The following is an 18,965-nucleotide window of genomic DNA, read 5'->3' on the forward strand; positions in this document are numbered from 1 at the left end:
CGAGGGTTTGGACGGAATTCCTGTTCCATGGAGAACTGCCTGGTGATAGAGGTTAAAGGGAGGATAAGGAAGATAATAGGGATTCTTGTAGGGGAAGAGGACGAGATATGTCGACTGTTGGCAGCGACGCAATATACTCTCATGTTGTCGTTTCTTTTGGGACAACTCCAGGTGTGACAATCACCGGTCTTGCGACCAACATTCTTTAATTTACTGTATTTTGTTGAAATGCAACTTGCGCAAGCAATATTGAGAAGGATGCCGGACTCAGGAAGGACTGATTTTCATATGATGAACTGCCGTGGGCGAGGTTGGTTGTGGACAGAGTGATCCAACAGACCAGAGAGGTGGGTAAACTCCCAACATATCAGTAATATTCCTCTTTGTATGCGAACAGTTTGTCCTTCTTATCATTCTTGTCCATCCAACGATAGAAATTCGGTCGGACAAGCCACTAAGGGGAATATTAAAGGCTGTGTGTGTATACACCATCCAACCAACACACCTACGCTTGACATAGCGGATTTCTAAATTACAAAGGTAGTATAAAAATGTTTTCAGGCAATCCGTAAATAAAAATCGATTATGCCATAAAAAATAGAAATAACTGCCTCCGACTTATTGAATTGAAAGCTCAGCAGCCGGAGATCATGCGAAGAGAAGCGATTACAGATGTATTCAATACAACGCTGACGATTTGCCCTACTTGTTAGGCCCTGTCGCTTCTTTCTCGCCGCCGTTAGGCGACTCGCTGGTAATGGCCTGGAGATCTTTGACTTTGCGAATATCCTTCCATCCAAGTCCTGGAGCAAAAGGAATAACGGCAATGCTAACAGCAATGCCAAGGTACATGACGCTGTCGATGCTTTTGGCGTATGCTGCGAGCACAGCAGTTAGCTGGGATCCAGACACCAGGTCGCGGATGGAGCGGACCCCGGCCGCAATGATGACATCTGGAGCACGGCCGACTTGTACAACGCGTTGTTGGAGCTGCTGACGAAGGGTGTTGCTGAAAATGGCATTTGCGGCGATCAGAGAAGTGGAGTCCCCGATATTCTGCCAGAAAATTATAATGGCCATGGCTTGGGGGATTTGCTCTGCAGGCACAAGGTTTTGGATGGCGAAGTACGGCTGTATTGTAGAGATGCGGATCAGCGACAGATGATTTACGTAATTTGCTAGCCAGGGATTGAAAACTTACAGCAGCTGTCGTGCATCCGCTTGCAACACCGTACAGAATCTGGTATCCAATCCATTTTGCAGGTGGGGTTGTAGGAGCGAGTGTCGATAAGAGGCCATAGCCAATAGCTGATATCGCACCTCCCGCAAGAAGAAATGGAAGAAAGTAGCCAACAACGGAAACTTTGGAGTTATCGGCTTCGGTCAGTTTGCAGAGAACTTCTCTGGGGAAAGAAGAATAAAAATCACTGCTGGAAGCACTTACTCAGCACGCCGGAGACTAGAGTAAGCGCCGCCATACCTGCGTCAGAGGGGTCAGCATCCTGGGCATGCGGGCAACAGTAGTGGTGAGTTCGAGCGTTCACTTACCAACCAACATCCACCAGCGAGTCAAACCCGGACGTAATGGCTGGAGTGGCTGTGGAGATGACGGCAAGATCAAGGAAAAATAGAAAATAAGCTAGGGTAACCGATGTGAGGATAAGTGTGAGGGTAAGCCCTTTGGGATACTCGTATTTGAGCTCTGCATCATCGCTAGAGACGCTTTTCTCGGTGCCGTCTTTCTGCACCGAATAGCCCTGCCATGGTTCGGATGAGTTTATTGGAGGAGCATCCAGGGGAGGGTACTGGGTCTCGGCCATTTGGAAGACGTGACTTTTGTGTCCAAATTCTGTGGCTGAAGAACTCTTGGTGCTCCTAGTTATGATCCTGTGATGGCTACAGGATCACGATGTATATATATATATATATATATATATGTAAAGGAGTGGCATTCCCATTTTTGCTTATAAATACGTACATGTGTATTTCAGATAAGGGGTACAACTGGAGTGTAGTGAGTGTACCGGTGTATGATTCCGAAATCCGGTCTGGTTTCACCTGGAGCATAGAATATGTGGCGATGCCACTTTCTACTCTGCTCTAGGTCATATTTGTAATCCATACTGCGCCCTTCCTGGAGTGTCGAGGAAACCGGAAAGTTGTCTCCTAAACCCGGGCAAATTCTAGAACAAGTAAAAAAACACCACGATTCTCAACAAACGGGATTTCGAAATTATAACGATTGCAGCCTTCAAAATGTCATATCAACGAAGTGCATGTAGGCCTGCTGTCACTATTGTTGGAGGCGACACCATTGAAATCATACTGATGTTGAGCACTCCGCGCCGTGTGTTTGGGGTTGCACCCATTATTTTGATGGCATGAACAGGCATTGGTGCCGCCATTGGCTCTAATGGCGTGTACCCAAATGTTCATGGAGAGTAGGTACTCGAATTTTGGTTTGAGATGCATAGGAGAGGTCTCCATAGTGCGAAGTTCTTCACCCGGTCGGGCTTTCTCAACCCAAGCAAGTTTCTCAACGGCACGGAGACTCGCAGCTCGTCGAGACTTTAGAGAAAAATATGGCACACGCCTGTGACGGATTTCCAAGCCAAGCAGACATGGCTGTTCATCTGCCCGATTGCCCAGCTGTCCAAAAAAAGTGGTGTAGTTTCAAAATTCGATTTTGGGCCACAGACGACGAGGCAGGCGAAAGCGTCGCCTTGTTATCTTCACAGAGAGAACACACTTTGGCACGGTGCCTTTATTCCAGACGAAACGTAACCAGTGCACTCTGGAATTTTAAGTGAGTGCCCCAAGTCAAAATAGCACACATACGGGGTCTGGTTCCCGGATGGATTCCTTTCTGGTTTGTTCATCTGAAGTCTTTTTGAACCTCGATGAATCCGGTAGGATGTTGAGCAGCCACCCAAGGCTATCCGCTGGGGCTTCCGCACGCACTTCTCTTGAGATTCCATGAATTAATCGGAGTGAGAAGTGGCATCATGCAAATTTTGTGCCAGTGTCATCCCATGCATTGGTCGGTTGGGGTAGGGATTCCTCTGTATGAATCAGCACGTGGTGATCTAAATTGACGATAGTCTGGGGTTGCCGGGAACAACGATAATCCGCGTAACTATTACCCCAACAGAAACCTCGTTGTAGGTTATACAACTCCCTCAAGGGAATATACCAGGGGAAAACACTGCTTACCTTGTAGCGAGTCGTGGCAAATTTCGCCTCCAACTGATTTCGTCACTATCTAATTGATAAGGAATTGTCGATCGTTGTTGAAGATACAGCTTAACCATGAAATGAGCGCTGACATCAATGGCATCAGGATAGAAGGGATGAAAGTGTCCCATGACCATGTAAGTTTAAAATGACTTCTACTTCTACTGCGGACGAAGAAAGAAAGATCTTGAGTCCGAGGGCATGATTAGTATGCTCACATGTCAATACCCGTCCCTCAGCGAAACCTTGGAAGGGTGTCCAATCTGAATAACTTGAAAATAAATGGCCAAGGTCATGTTTTCAGAACGGTTGACATGAACCTGACAAAAGAATGCGTAACTTCTACATTATGTAGGTTTGAACAATCGAAAGCAAGACATTTGATTAACCGTTCTTGCATTCGACCTCGTCCATTTTCAACCTCAATGCTTCCTTCACTGTCGCACCCATGGAGTACAGATTAGGCTGTGTACATGTACAGATTACAGTACAAGAAGTTCGCAATATGGACACTCACCCGCCTCTTGGCGTACAGATCACGCCATAGCAGGGCAGGCTGACGGAGTCTGCAGGGATGATGGCGAGCCAGCTTGCTGAATAAGATAATGCAGCGATTCAAGACTGCTGATTGGTGATGAGGGAAATTTATGCAGATTCCTCGGAGCATGACTAAGCTTTATGCAACCCTCATCGGCTTTCCTGTTTCGGCTTTCTGGCAGGATTACGACATGGTACCGCGCATCCATGTACCTCGTGTGGGCTGCCCCGCTGTAACATGTGACGGAGGGGACATAGTGGGTACTTGTGATGCAGTAACGAGAAAAATGATATCGCAAAGTGAACCCAGAGCCCTGGCTAGATGGGCCAATGATCAGCTGTTGCCGGCCCCATTTTTGGGCCCGCACCTCAATTTTCGAGCTGACCAGGTGAGAGGAACAGGCTTTTTCTGCCTTCCATGGCGTCAATCCGTCCTATCGATGATTGAGCCAGGAGTACGAGCAATTGTTAGCGCAGCTTACATCATTGTTTGGTTGGGCCTATTTTGACATCCTTGTTCCTTTTCCTTTTCTTCGTCTTCTCATCTCTTCAACTTTCTTCTCCTGTGTTCTCCACAAGATTACTGCATCTCTGAACGTAAAGCTCAATTGTTTCTATTCCATAGCATTACGGAAGGCTCGCATTCCCCGCTTCGCCCATTGTTGACAGCCCAGGCGAGAGCCAAAAGTCAGCATGGCTAACAAACCTCATGGCGGGGTCCTCAAGGACTTGTTAGCAAGGGATTCTCCACGACATGACGAGCTGGAAGCTGAGGCGGAGACCCTGCCTGCCATTGTTCTTAATGAAAGGCAACTCTGCGATCTGGAATTGATTATGAACGGTGGCTTCAGCCCCCTCGAAGGCTTCATGAACGAGAAGGATTACAATGGGTACGCACGTTACATCTTACACCACTTGGGCGGATAAATCTTCCGCTTATTACCACTGGGGGAATAGAATACCTATTGCGCAGAACAAATCTAATATCAATTATTTCTTCTTTAACAGCGTCGTCACAGATGTCCGACTAGCAGACGGGAATGTTTTCAGCATTCCAATCACTCTTGATATATCCGCAGAGGACATCCAAGAGTTTGGTGTGAAGCCAGGAGCTCGGGTTACCCTCCGAGATTTCAGAGATGACCGCAATCTAGCGATCCTGACCGTAGATGACGTTTACAAGCCCGACAAGTATGTTTTGCGTGAGCTTCTTGTCACTTAGTTGTTGCCGTATAATTTTGAGATTGCTGATGTAGTATTTCTCCCTCATAAAATATAGGCTAAAGGAAGCAAAGGAAGTTTTTGGCGGTGATGAAGAACATCCTTCAATCAAGTACCTGTTCAATAAGGTTGAGGAGTTTTATGTTGGAGGAAAAGTTGAAGCTGTGAATAAGCTCAACCATTATGATTATGTAGCTCTGAGATGTAAGGTACCTCTGCAAAGGTATATCATAAGCTATAATGTTAACCTCTATACAGTTACGCCCGCTGAATTGCGATCCCACTTTGACAAGCTCGGTTGGACGAGGGTTGTTGCTTTCCAAACAAGGTGAGTGCCTCATGATCATATTTAGGTTGGACGTTTTTAAGCTAACAAAGGTATCAGAAACCCTATGCATAGAGCCCACCGTGAATTAACAGTCCGAGCTGCTCGTGCCCGCCACGCAAACGTCCTGATCCACCCAGTCGTTGGTCTCACCAAGCCAGGTGACATTGATCATTTCACCCGTGTGCGTGTCTACGAGGCTCTTTTACCCAGATACCCCAACGGAATGGCTGTCCTCGGTCTTCTTCCCCTTGCTATGCGAATGGGTGGTCCCCGTGAAGCAATCTGGCACGCTATTATTCGCAAAAATCATGGCGCCACACATTTCATCGTCGGACGAGACCATGCTGGCCCAGGAAAGAATTCCAAGGGCGTCGAATTCTACGGCCCTTATGACGCCCAGCACGCCGTTGAGAAATACAAGGACGAAGCTGGAATCGGTGTCGTAGAAATCCAGCAGGTCACTTATCTCCCAGATACCGACGAGTACAAACCCGTCAATGAAGTGTCCGCAGGCACCAAGACCCTGGACATTAGCGGCACGGAGCTTCGAAAACGCCTCCGTACCGGCGGCCACATCCCCGAATGGTTCTCATACCCAGAGGTGGTCAAAGTACTTCGCGAATCAAACCCTCCCAGATCAACACAGGGTTTCACCATCTTCCTCACTGGCTACCAAAACAGCGGCAAGGACGCCATCGCCCGTGCCCTTCAAGTCACGCTAAATCAGCAAGGCGGTCGCTCCGTCTCCCTCCTCCTCGGCGACACGGTGCGCCACGAACTCTCCTCCGAACTTGGCTTCTCCCGTGAAGACCGCCATAAGAACATTCAGCGCATCGCCTTCGTGGCCGCCGAGCTCACCAAAGCCGGCGCCGCCGTCATCGCCGCTCCGATCGCCCCGCACGAGTTCAGTAGAGAGGCAGCGCGCGATACCATTTCGGCGGTCGGAAGCTTCTTCCTTGTCCACGTCGCGACGTCGCTGGAGTATGCTGAGAAGACTGATAAGCGAGGCATTTATGCGAAGGCGAGACGCGGGGAGATCAAGGGATTTACTGGCGTGGATGATCCCTATGAGACTCCCAAGGCTGCGGACCTCACTGTTGATCTTGAGAAGCAGACCGTACGGGCTATTGTGCATGAGATCATTCTGATGCTTGAGAGCCAGGGATTTTTGGATAGATCTTAGATTTTTTGGAAAATTCAGAGTTGTTCTTTTGGTTGTTTTTGGGTGATGTTTCTTTTGTTTTCTTATTCCACTTCATCCATGTTACACGACAGGGCACGAAACACGATATATGATCAAAACGGCTCAAGAGAGGGAAAAAGTGCCAATGGGAAGATATATATAAAACTTTATGTTGTTGGATTTTTGAATTTTTCTCTCATCCAAAGCCTCTGCCCTGCTTTTGTCGTTGATACACTGCAGCTGGCTTAGTGAATTTTCCCGCCCATACTTTTGGGGGTATTTTATTTTCTCCTCGGATTTTTGTTTTCGATTTTTTAGTCTTGTTCACATTTATTTAGATATCGGGCACAGAGGTTTTGGTTAAAAACCTCTTGGAACTTAGGATGTTTGTGCCCTACTGGGTTGGATGGAAGTCCGTTCTAGGGTTTTCGACTTTAGTAAACATAACGAGAGAATAAATCATGCTATATATTTACATAGTGACCAGCTAATAAACAAATTCAATAGAATCCGATTGACTGACAGTTTACTCGTAGTATTTGAACCCGCAAGACTAAATCTGATGCAAACAAAACAAACACCCCGGATATTGATCCGACCTCTTTCGAGCCACAATTTTCCCAGTGAACTTTTCATATCCGGCATTGCTTTCGCCATGCTGCGCCCACAACTTCTCACACGACGAATACCAAATCCCCTCCGGCCACTGCGGCCACCCATATACTATACACAACCCACGAAACCCCGCTTCTTCACCATCAATGGCCCGCAACTCATTATCACCTTACCCTCCGCTCGACACCGACCACAACTCCCCTTCCTCCATTCCCCTTCCACTGCCCGATCAACCCCAACAACTGCCAACCACCTTTTAAACGCCGCCTTACTCCGCCTCCATATCCCCCGTCTAATCAGCACAGAGCGCAAAGCCTACTATCAGCGGATATACCGGGGCTTGAAAATCGGTCTCAGCGTGTATGCAGCCATAGTGCTCCTCTTCGTGATCCGCGTGGGGTTCTCGCAAGAGAATTATGAGCGGCTCTTCCCCACACCGCCAGAGTGGACATTTAGGAGCCGTTGGAAGCTTCGCACTGCGCGCGCTAGAGCACATCCGGAGCTCTTTCATAAACTACAGACGAGCTGGGCGAGCGTGGGGACATTCTATGTGGATCTGTTGGCGAGGTTGGAGGATCCAGAGATCGACGGGAAGGGGCTGAAGGAGCAGGATGAGGGGGGTTTACTGATTGAGGGCGTCGGGAAGGCTGGGTATGATATTTCGGGTATGAGTGAGGCGTGGAAGATCGGTTACTTCCAGGCGCTCATGGGGGCGGGAGAGGCGGCGGAGAAATTGGATGGGTGGATGGAGGATACGGAGCAACGGATTGTTGGTCCGGCGGAGTGTGTGCTTGGTCCGTCGAATGCGATGCCACAGCTTTTACCCGGAACGAAGAAGATGCTCAAGGAGGAACATTGTGTGCCGGCCTATCAGAGTCCGGAGGCGTTTTATGTGAAGATATTGACGACGAAAGGATTTGGGACGCATCAGAAACTTGATGCGGCACTTGCTTATGCTGATTGGCTAGATTTTAAGGGTCTGAAGGAGACGGCGGGAAATGTATATAGTTGGGCGATGGATATTGCAACTGCCGAACTCCCGGGGGACGTGGACCCGAACAAGGTTGTGGATCGGCAAACTGGCATTCTGAAAGAGCGAGGGAATGCCCATGTGACGGAGAACTTATTGCGGGCGTCAACTGCCCTGGGTGTACATCAGGTGCGCCTAGGTGATTTGCCGACTGCATTATCGATTTTTGTGTCTGTCCTGAGAGCTCGTCGATCTCTTCCACAAGAAGAGCATTCTGCCTCAATAACCCAGCCAATTTCTTCTCCTCCAAATGCGTCGAAGGCAAAGAACGACTCCGTCCTTATCCTCGTCCCCAAATCCATCCTCTCCTTCCTCACCCCCCCTACATATCCCCTCCCAACCCGGACCGGCAACGAACGCGCCGTGCGTTCCATTTACAACGCCTGTGAAGAGGCAGGACTAATGGTGTACATCGGGGAGATAATCTTCGCCGCCTCGTCGCACGAACGTGGCCTAGCATGGACCCGTGATGCAGTCGACCTAGCCGAAGCCACCATCCTCCAACTCAATGCCGAAGAAGAAGAAAAAAATCCTGATTCCAATTCCATGTTCATGACAACGAACAACACCAGTAGCGGCAGCTTGTCCATGAATCATTCCGACACTCACCAGCGCTGCCGGGAGTGTGTCAAGGCGGGCCTGGACAATTGGAAGCAGATGGTGCGACAGTTGGTTGTCAAGGCGGAAAATGAAGAGTTGGATAGTATGGATCAAGTTGGCAAGTTGTCGTGGTTGTCGTGGTGGGCTGGGGGAATGAAAAGGGTGAAGCAGAAAGAGATGGAGAGGAAGCGGTGGGAGGCTGAGGAGTTGATTGTTAAGGATCGCGAGAGAGCATTGAGGTACATCCTGGGGAATCCGGGGTTTGCAGATTATGGGATGTCGGTAGTTGTGGGGTGAATTGGTAATGGATTGGTTTACTGTGGTGATTCTTTTTTCTCGTATTTTTTCTTCGGAGGGCCGGCGTCCTGTTCCTTGATGATTGTATTACTATTCACAGATTTGGATTGGCTTGGAATGTATTCATTTCTACGCTCCACCGTGTCTCTGTGCGGAATATGAATGGAGTTCGTTGTGCATTTTTTTTATTTAATTTTTTTTTGACAGCTCCTTTGATGGATTGATTGGACTCGGGAATTCACTTGTAACCAGAAGCGGGTTGAGCAAATTTGATGCAGAATTCTATATGTAAGGTCGCATATCTAAAAATCGCAAAACGTAAGACCAGGGTAACATTCCTTGCTTATCAGATACTTTTGTTGTTGGCCCTGACATTTTGTTTCCAAGGGTCAGAAAACTGTATTCAACCACCATGAAGGGCCCGAGTGGGGCGATCGGGAGATCGACATCGGTACCAGCGGATCCGCCGAGCTTAATCAAGATAAGGCTTCCCATTCAGTTCAACCTTAAGAGGAACGTGACCAGGGTTCAAAACTTTGGGACTTGAAGCTCTGACTGAAAGCTGGGGATGTAATTATTTTCCCATCTGTCTCCCAGGCTTTATATATCTCTGGTTCCTCCTACATTCATGACGGGGAGAAATACATCGACGAAGATATCCAAAATTCCAGGGCTTCTCCACAGGTCGTAAAGATGACATATAAATATAAAAGAATAGAATAGCAGAAATGGTATTACATCTCCTACGGATTAAATCATCAAAGTACATTGGTTCTGATCGTATCGCCAGCTGGTTCCTCCTGGTCTGCAAATTTCGAACTCTCAACATTCCAAGTAACATCTTTTTTTATAATTATCCGTCTACCGCTGTAATTCTCCAAGTTTGAACCTTCTCGTCCCGGGCTGCCAATCCTTGCTGTCGTAGCGCGCCTCATCTCATCGCGACCCAATGATTGTGGTTGCTTGTCCCTGGGAGGGGATTTTTGTCGCAATAGGGGAGGAGGTGGTTGTAACACGTTGTCGCTGGCCATTGTTGTGCTGATTGAATTTCTTATCCAAGGTCTTTTAGACTTGGTTGATGCGATCGTCGAGAGGGAGAATGTGTCGCGGCTGAATCTGCGGCTGCGGCTGCCCTTGCTGTTTCCACTATTGCTGTGACTTCCATTCCGGCTGTGGATGCGGCTTCTGTAAGAGGGTCGGCCAGTTTCCTCATATGCGGCCATAAAGGGTTTGAGGCAGGGTATTGTGTTTGCCATGATGCCGTAGCTCAATTCTAACTGGAGATAGGCTGTAACGGAGCTGCCTACCAGAGTGTAATCTGAGGACTCGATCATTTTTTTTATATAGTGTAAGTGGAAGGAGGCTGGGAGCGCGACACTGCGGTACGTTAAAAAACGAACAATTGGACTTTTGGGATGTGTCGTGATGATCAGATTCAATATCAGCGAATTGAGAAAACAGGGAGACTCACAGAAGACGAGAGCTAAACGCTGAAACAACAACGATTTTCCCTATAACGGGCATTTGAATGCCAGCTACAAGAAAAAAGGATACAGCTGCTAAGCTAGCCTCGGTGATTATATCAAAAGCCGTTATAATCTGCCACCGAGGAAACTGTAATTGAAGACGCTTTAGCCCCTATAACCACTTCTCACTCCAGAAAATTCACATCCGTAATGATCTTACCATAGCGGCGCAATGTGAGTTAGCATCCAACCATGGTCGAGGAAAACCACAAACTGATGATAGTAAAATCATGGATACCACTGCCCAGATTACGGACACTCCAACCAATCCCCATGCTACGAAGACATGCGAACGACTAGGTGATATCCGTAGGTAAAAGAGCGCAGCAGAGCTTTTCGAAATGCAGTGAGTGACAATGTATAGGATATCTGCAGCGTATGTTGCCTATGTTTGAATCACCCTTTAGCCATTGTCGTTTTAGTTGAGGTGATGAAGTCGGGAATTATCATACCTTAAGCAGCACTACATGCTCCCGTTGTGTGAGAAGCTCTCTTGACTTTCCCCATCCATTGCCTATTTGAATGAATACGACGGATGATTGGGTACAAAATACAATCTGAAAAAGCTATGTTAGCTGAGCGCTATTTATGTCACCCCCTTGGAATGCTTCAGATATGCAGCAGCAGGAAAGCTCACAGTTGCCACTAGGAGAACATAATCATCTTTTTTAACCACATGCCTGGAATGCTGGACATATGCACGTATCCCCAGGGAAACAAGCGCGAATCCGAGAAGCAGCGCGGTAACGATTGCTATAAACCCCCCATGGTCTTTGTTGGTATCTACCGCAAGAGGCTCCGAAATCCCAGGTGGTAAATTGCCTGATATTGCCATGTAGGTACAGACATTCGAGGTTCTGGTGATGAAAGCAAGAAAACAGTAGTTATTTACTCCTCTAAGTTGATACGAAAGGAATATCGGTATGCAGAGAATAAAACAAACGTATCATAATTTATAGTCAAAGTCAGCACTCGGCAGCTTTCGAAAGAAATGGATGAGCAGCCATGCCGTCCTCCGTTCAAAATAATAGAGAAACCTAAGCAAGGTAGGACAGCTCCATGGAGTCTGCCTAGGCGACTAACAATAGAAGAGTGAACCCTTAAATATGTCATTTTTATTGTGCTAAACTGGTTCCGCAGGCATTGGAAGTGCCCGCTGTCATTCATTCGTGAGATGCAATCTGCTGCCCCAATCTTGTGGCGGGCTCTGAGCGGCTGTAAACCAACATATCGGGTGATCGTTCTAGCCGTGGAACCCTCGAAGGAAATACATCACTCTACAGATTACAGAGAAGCGGTGATTTATCATCCTTGGTGGCTGGCTGGCGAATGGAAGCAGCGTGCATGAAGGCTAAAAAAATGCGCAACATTAAATAACTTCTCTCGATTGAGGCACACGCTGTAGCAAATAATAACAAGGTTCGGACAATGCTTCCTCTTGGTCATCAACAACGTTCCGTAGAAGCCGAGAGAAAACAATGCACTTGTATTCCATTTTTTGGGTTCTCGATGGCTTGATGGGCCAAATGGTCCGAACCCTGGAATGACCATAAGGTTGGTAATCCCTTTAGACCCAACTCCAGGGTCCCCGGGTGTCCTTTGTCCATCCTCCGAGAGCTCGACAGAGCTTTCATCTCTGGGAGGTAGCCAGGGACGGCTAACTATCCTAGCTTTTAGGCGTGTAGATCGGTAGAGATCCATCTAAATGGATCCGAGCCCGAAGCCCTGGCGGTTGAGTTGCTTTTAACTGCTATCTTAAATGTCGGCTGCTGAGCGTGTTCGGTCGGTCGAAAGCAAGTTGTGCATTCGCCCTCGGGTCTCCGGACAATCAAGGACCTGTCTTCTGGAATCCAAAGGCGAGAAGGATTTGTTTAGTGCGTAGCGCCCGTCCAAGAGATATTGGTATTCAAAGTTGATTTGAAATGATTTTCCACAACGGGGCGTTAAGTGGTTAGCAGGAGAGCTAAATTTTATTCTAGTCGAAGTTTTTTTTTGGCCCATATATGTTCCTGACAATTCTCCTAATCGCCTGTCTATACCAATATCGTTTTTATGATTATGATAGAAATATATATCCTGGCAAGCTTGAGCTATATCTGGCATAACGGTGCACTTCTCGACTTGTGTCCAAGCTATCCCGGACTGACCCTGTCGGAATTATATTTATCTGAACAATACCTCAAAATCACTGAATACCACGTTGAATCGATATCTAATAGTTATCCTAGATAATTACTAAAAAGATAATTGGTAGTTAGTTATTTAGTTCTAAGAAATGAAATGGATAAGCTGTGAAGCTGATCAGATTTGGCCCTATATCATATCGGGACTAGATAGATAGTTAGCCTTTGTCCGATCCCTGAATCCAATTAATCGACCGTTAATCGCCTTTCCTTGTTCAAGTTGCCAGGGCTTCAATCCTGTCGATGAAGAACCAAAAAAATACATCCTAATGGTCTTATCACCTGCGGCCTCTGAGAGATATTATTGATCCCAGAAGGCCGCTTCTCAGCGGCCAAGAGAATGACGAACTGGCTATACGAGGCTTGTGAAGGCTCTGCGTATTGGGGTCCGAAGGGTAGTACAGATAGCAACATGATGCTTCCTGGTTTCGTTGTCTGTGTTCCGTAATTGCGCCTGATTTGCGTCTTCTATTCGCATGGCCCTGCTGTATTCCGTCTGGAGTGCGCTGCAGATGATTTCGGTTTGTGGCATGGAGGCGTTCAGAGCAGGAAACAAAGACTTTCTCGCACGACCGAACCTGCGATATTCCCATGTCATTTTCATTCATTGTTGCCGGTATGTGGGACTGTGGGAATAGCACTTACTTCCCTATAACCCACCCACCCAAATGGCCGTCTGTCTCGCGTCAATGTCGCAGATTTTGTCCCATCCTCGCTGCCGGGAACCCACGGGATTAATTAATCCCTTTGTGATCTTCGCACCCGAAAACTGGCGGCGCAAATTCGCTAGGAGTCTGGTTTCCCACTTTTCCAGATAAGCAGCGGAGTAATCTATCCAATCCGTCTCTGGGAATTTTCTCTCATTTGGTGTTCTATATTGTTCATTGCTCTCTCCATTCCAGGTTTGCTTTCTCACACACTCTCTCTGTGTGGGCGTGGGTGTTTGATATCACCCTTTCTCATGACTGGAGCAGTCGCGTGTCGTGCATACAACTCGCACAACACATTTCCCTGTCCTGGCCCTGTACTCTGTGTTCTTCACTTTTCTGACCTCATTCACTGTATTCCTCCTGTCCCTCGACGCAATCGCCCTGGAGCGTGATTTATTGTACATATATACATGATCTACATATGTGGTATCGGAAACAGCCTACTTACTCCTTGCTCGATCAGTCAACAACGATGGCTGCCACCACAGATGGCGCCGCTCACCAAACCTCAGCGAAAACCTCTTCCCAGGAATCTTTGCACGAATTCTCAGACCATTACAACATGGATGACATCGAGGACTGTCTCGACGATGGCGTGGGGGACGATGCAATGCGGCGGGGCCATACTAAAAATGACCAAAAGGATATGAACCGTATGGGCAAACGGCAGGAGTTAATCGTCTGTTCCCCGCGGGAAGTTTCAATTCGATATCGGTGTGATTAACTGACTGATGGGAGGCAGAGGAACTATCGTCCGCTTTCCGCCCTGAGTTTTGCCCTTATCCTGCAAGCCACCTGGGAGTTTATGTTGATGTGAGCCAACCAATTATATATATATATGTATTCCGGTAGTTGTATGCCGGGAACCAAACTCATGGATTGGGGCTAATATCAATTGGAATTTTGCAAGATCTAACACTGAAGGGCTTACGAATGGTGGCCTCGCCGGACTATTTTGGTCATATATCTGGACATTCGTTGGGTTTGGTTTCGTGATCTTCTCGCTTGCGGAAATGGCCTCTATGTAATTCTCCAAATATGCCAGTGCGTGGGTTGTGTTTTTCTGTTTCATGAGAAGGGGCTGCTAATACACATTTTTCTATCCGTTTCTACAGGGCGCCAATTTCTGGAGGACAATACCATTGGGTGTCTGAATTTGCATCAGAGAAACATCAAAAGTTCCTGAGTTATGTCACTGGTTAGTGAGGAGAGTGATGAACTCCGCTATATTGGTAACGTAATTGATGCTAATATATTTTGATTGGCAGGATGGTTGTCGGTGCTAGCATGGCAGGCTGGTGCAGCATCTGGATCGTTTCTCACGGGAAACATCATTGAAGGCCTTATAACTGTCAATAAACCAGATTATGTATCTACTCCTTGGAGGGGTACTCTACTTGTCTTTGCAATGGTGGCTTTGATATTTTTCTTCAACATATGGGTGGCTCAAGGCCTGCCCATGATCCAGAATATGCTTCTTGTTGTCCATATCTTCGGTTTCCTTGCGGTCGTGGTTGTTTTATGGGTCATGGCTCCCCATCAACCTGCTAGGGCGGTATTTACGGAATTTCGAAATGGCGGAAGCTGGCCAAGTATAGGAGTCAGCGTCATGGTCGGGCAGATTTCAGCCATCTACGGAGGCCTGAGTGCGTTATCCCTATGTCTTCTCCCCATTTGCAGGTGTGTGCAGTCTCTGGAGAAATTGAGCTAACACGACTTCACTGCAAAGGCGTTGATGCAACCGCACACATGGCTGAAGAAGTCAAGGACGCTGGGAGGAATGTACCGAACGCGATTGCTTGGGGATACGTCGCGAATGGAATCCTAGCCATCATATTTATCGTCACCTATGTCTTCTCCATTCCGTCTGTAGACGACGCTCTGAACGACCCTTCAACATTCCCCTTTATCTACGTATTCCGCAATGCTGTGTCCACGAAGGGAGTTAACGCACTTACCATTGTCATCCTTGTATTAGTAATTGCAAGCAATGTCTCATTTAATGCTTCCACATCCCGGCAAACGTTCTCTTTCGCTCGCGACAAAGGCCTGCCGTTTTCCCGCTGGCTATCTGACGTCCATCCAACGAAACACATCCCGGCCAACGCCATATTTGTCTCCTGTCTGATCAGCGTACTTCTTTCGCTCATTAATCTGGGATCAAGCGCCGCATTCCATGCCATTATATCACTTAATGTTGCTGCGCTCATGGCGACATACGCTGTCTCAATTAGCTGTGTGCTCTACCTCCGTCTCACACGCCCCGATCTGCTGCCTGATGCGCGCTGGAGCCTGGGACCCGTAATTGGTCCGATTGTTAATGGTCTTGGTCTCGCATATGTTCTGTTCGCCCTGTTCTGGTCATTCTGGCCTGGAGATCGACATGTCACTGTGGACAATTTCAATTGGAGCATAGTCATATTCAGCGGGGTGGTTGCTATTAGTCTGGTAATGTACTATGTGCAAGGCCGGAAGACCTACACTGGTCCGGTTACCACGGTGGCAGGGAGACATTGAGGGGTGGGAAGTCCTTTTTACAAGCACGAGGCGCATTGTATTTAGCATAACTTCTTTATTTTCGTACTTCCATTTATAACATTGATTATTTGGAAATGTTTATATTCCCATGCTCCGTGGTGGAGCTTTACCACGATCGAGGTTGCCGGACCGCGGTTCGCTTCCCGAGCCTGAGGGACAAAACAAGAACCTGCAGGCTGCACCGGATGCGCTGGAATCGCAGGTCGCTGCAGCTCGCATCGCTTTGTCCGTTATTCTGCTAGGCCCATGTCGCCGGGAACTTCTAAAATTAAGGAAAAATGGAAGCAAAATTGAACGCCACTCTCTCAAGAAGGATGGTTCGACAAGGCCGATGTCCCAGTTGCAATAGCAAAAACGAGCTCCGCTGACGGCACTAAAAAAAAATGGGGGCCAATGCCACGCAAGGAAAACCTCCCGCTATGTCTGAGCCAAAATGGCTTGCAATGTTCAATCACATCTATGGCTGATGTGGGCCCCTAGAACTCCCTGGCGCGCAGTCCCTGCCTCTCCCGTCATGACTTCCAGCATCCTCGACGGCAAAAGTTTTTGCTCGTCTCCTGTCATTTTTCTTGCCGCATCCCGTTTCATACCTCTTTATCTTGTTTTTGTCTGACTGTTGTTATTATCATTATCGTTGTTGTTGTTGTTGTTGTTGTTGTTGTTAATGTTATTGTGACGGTCTTCCCAAGGCTCCGTTGCTTTTAGAATAATTTGAATTTTTGCATACTCAACTTCGCTGCCTGATGCCCTCTGTATAATCATCGCCGTTATCCCCAGAATGATCCTTGGGCCACGTCTGGGGGTTAAACCCCTTATCCTCTATGTCTCGATATTTTTGCTATCTATCGTGGGCCTGTATTCATGGATATATTCTTCGCCTCCGCAGTATATCGGCGAAACTCTCCAGAATATCAATCACCAAAACGGGCTAACAAAGCATAAAGCAAACGAGCTCTGTGGCCTCTACAACTGGCCAGCCTATGATCCACGACAAGGACACAATCAAAACACCCCTCACCCAGCTCGGAAAGTGTATGACATCTTCCTCCTCAACACCGAACTCGACTGGCTCGAAATCCGTCTTAACGAATTAAATGACCAAGTCGACTTCTTCGTAATCGTCGAATCTAACACAACCTTTACCGGCCACCCGAAGCCCTTGCTCCTCACCGACCTCTCCGTCTGGGCCAAATTCGCCCCCTTCCACCATAAGATAATCCACCATATCGTGGAAGGAGACGGCGAAAATGTACGTAAAGCCTTTGACCGCGAGAAATTTCAGCGAGACGCCGGCTTCACCCAGCTTTTCCCCACACTCGGCAAACCAAACGCGAAGAGTCCTCTTGCCCTCCTCCCCGCCACAGCTCCGCAGCTCGGCGACGTCATTCTCGTCTCCGACATCGACGAGATCCCCCGCCCTGCCACTGTGACCTTGCTCCGCATCTGCAGCTTCCCCCGGCGTGTCAATCTCCGCAGCAGGTTCTACTACTACAGCTTCCAATGGCTACACAAGGGCCCGGACTGGGCGCACCCGCAAGCGACATATTATGAAGGCATGGAAAATACGATAAAGCCGGACGACCTGCGTATGGGGCGCGGGGGATCGATCGTGCAGAAGTTGTTCGGCGCTAAGGCGGACCTGTTCAATGCGTCGTGGCATTGCAGCTCGTGCTTTGCGACAGTGAAGGAGATGCAGACTAAGATCACCAGTTTTTCACATACCGAGTATAATCGGCCGGAGTTTATGAGTAAGGAACATATTGTCGAGGTGGTGAGGACGGGGAAGGATTTGTTCGATCGACCGTCTCAGGTTTATGAGAGGGTTCAGTCAAATCTAGACGTGCCGGCGTTCTTGAAGGGAGAGGCTGAGAAGAAGCGGTTTAGATATATGTTGGATAGGGATGGAAAAGATGGGGGTTTTGTGGATTTTGATTCTTCTGGAAACTGAACGGATCCATAGGTCGTAATTTTGGATCGTGTCATTGGATTTTTTTTTTTTTCTTGCCGGTTTATTCGTATGTTTCATATATATATATATACAAGCCGCAATCGCTCACTTGCGCTCACTTATCCAGCTTGAAAACTCATTGTTTAATCCCTCAAATGAATATAATGAAAATATAAGCAGCTGTATATGACTTGTATAGATGAATTCTATATAATTTATAACTATTAATAGAGAATAATTATATGAATGAAAAAGATGAATAATAGATATCAATATCAGAGTTGTACTGATCACAAAACTGGCAGGATGGATTTGATGGGGTACAGTGCATTTTGCACAGAAAAGTTGGTTTTTCTATAATAAAGAGAGAGAGATATATATATGTCTATATATTGGTTTCTTTTCTTTTCTTTTTTTTTTTTTTTTTTTCCATGTTTGTTATATCCAGGCGCATATTTTGAAAGACTTGCATATACATGAGTGCCGGACGCCGTAATTTAGCTGATACTACAGCATATATAACGGTTATGATATTTTTAAGATTTTGAACCTTGCCTGTCCAGCTTCAGTCTTCGGGCCAAAAGTTGATTCGCCGCAACCATATAGTTTACATTCGTTGGGGTGAATTTGGAGCAGCTTCAACATGCTCATCCTTTTAAGCCCCTGCGAACTGCCGAACCAGCCAACCACCAAGACGAAGAAACTCCTGCTCACAACCTCTGGCTCACAGCTTAAACAGCCTACACCTCGCTGACCATTCCCACATTCTGCTTCTCCTTCCCTCTTTACCACCGAAACATCCTCATGAGTATCATCCCCAAAGCAGCCCCCCATTCACCATCGTCTCCCACGTCCTCCCCACCCTATATACAAACCCACCCACAAGATCCAGTCCAAGCCACCTCCAGAATGGCTGTGAACATTATGAAGGGATCTTCCGCCTAGGATAGTATATTTATGCATCCCCCCACTTGGAGGTTGTTACTTAGTTTGGCTGCTTATGAGGGTAGAATAG

The 18,965-nt window shown here is 47.4% G+C and overlaps 5 protein-coding genes across 5 annotated transcripts; 4 read left to right on the top strand and 1 right to left on the bottom strand.

Moving 5' to 3' along the window:
* Positions 1–702: 702 nt before the first annotated feature.
* Positions 703–3,311, bottom strand: HCAG_01211 (predicted protein; the record flags this gene model as incomplete). The annotated part of the gene is made up of 8 exons (XM_001544114.1): positions 703–1,131; positions 1,202–1,403; positions 1,445–1,480; positions 1,549–1,855; positions 1,979–2,004; positions 2,327–2,649; positions 2,839–2,965; positions 3,214–3,311. The coding sequence occupies 8 exons, from the start codon at positions 3,309–3,311 to the stop codon at positions 703–705; spliced, it is 1,548 nt and encodes a 515-aa protein (XP_001544164.1).
* A 1,153-nt stretch (positions 3,312–4,464) lies between these two features.
* Positions 4,465–6,503, top strand: HCAG_01212 (sulfate adenylyltransferase; the record flags this gene model as incomplete). Its single annotated transcript, XM_001544115.1, has 5 exons — positions 4,465–4,661; positions 4,780–4,962; positions 5,051–5,196; positions 5,251–5,320; positions 5,378–6,503. 5 exons carry the CDS (start codon positions 4,465–4,467, stop codon positions 6,501–6,503), a joined length of 1,722 nt encoding a protein of 573 aa, XP_001544165.1.
* Positions 6,504–7,158: 655 nt separating this feature from the next.
* HCAG_01213 (predicted protein) lies at positions 7,159–9,045 on the top strand (the record flags this gene model as incomplete). The annotated part of the gene is made up of 1 exon (XM_001544116.1): positions 7,159–9,045. One exon carries the CDS (start codon positions 7,159–7,161, stop codon positions 9,043–9,045), a length of 1,887 nt encoding a protein of 628 aa, XP_001544166.1.
* A 4,891-nt stretch (positions 9,046–13,936) lies between these two features.
* Positions 13,937–15,981, top strand: HCAG_01214 (conserved hypothetical protein; the record flags this gene model as incomplete). The annotated part of the gene is made up of 5 exons (XM_001544117.1): positions 13,937–14,117; positions 14,317–14,488; positions 14,580–14,662; positions 14,733–15,110; positions 15,194–15,981. The coding sequence occupies 5 exons, from the start codon at positions 13,937–13,939 to the stop codon at positions 15,979–15,981; spliced, it is 1,602 nt and encodes a 533-aa protein (XP_001544167.1).
* Positions 15,982–16,435: 454 nt separating this feature from the next.
* HCAG_01215 (predicted protein) lies at positions 16,436–17,950 on the top strand (the record flags this gene model as incomplete). The annotated part of the gene is made up of 2 exons (XM_001544118.1): positions 16,436–16,544; positions 16,947–17,950. The coding sequence occupies 2 exons, from the start codon at positions 16,436–16,438 to the stop codon at positions 17,948–17,950; spliced, it is 1,113 nt and encodes a 370-aa protein (XP_001544168.1).
* Positions 17,951–18,965: the final 1,015 nt, after the last annotated feature.

The sequence above is a fragment of the Histoplasma capsulatum genome, genomic scaffold, assembly GCF_000149585.1.
Source record: "Histoplasma capsulatum NAm1 scaffold_1 genomic scaffold, whole genome shotgun sequence".
Lineage (NCBI taxonomy): Eukaryota > Fungi > Ascomycota > Eurotiomycetes > Onygenales > Ajellomycetaceae > Histoplasma > Histoplasma mississippiense.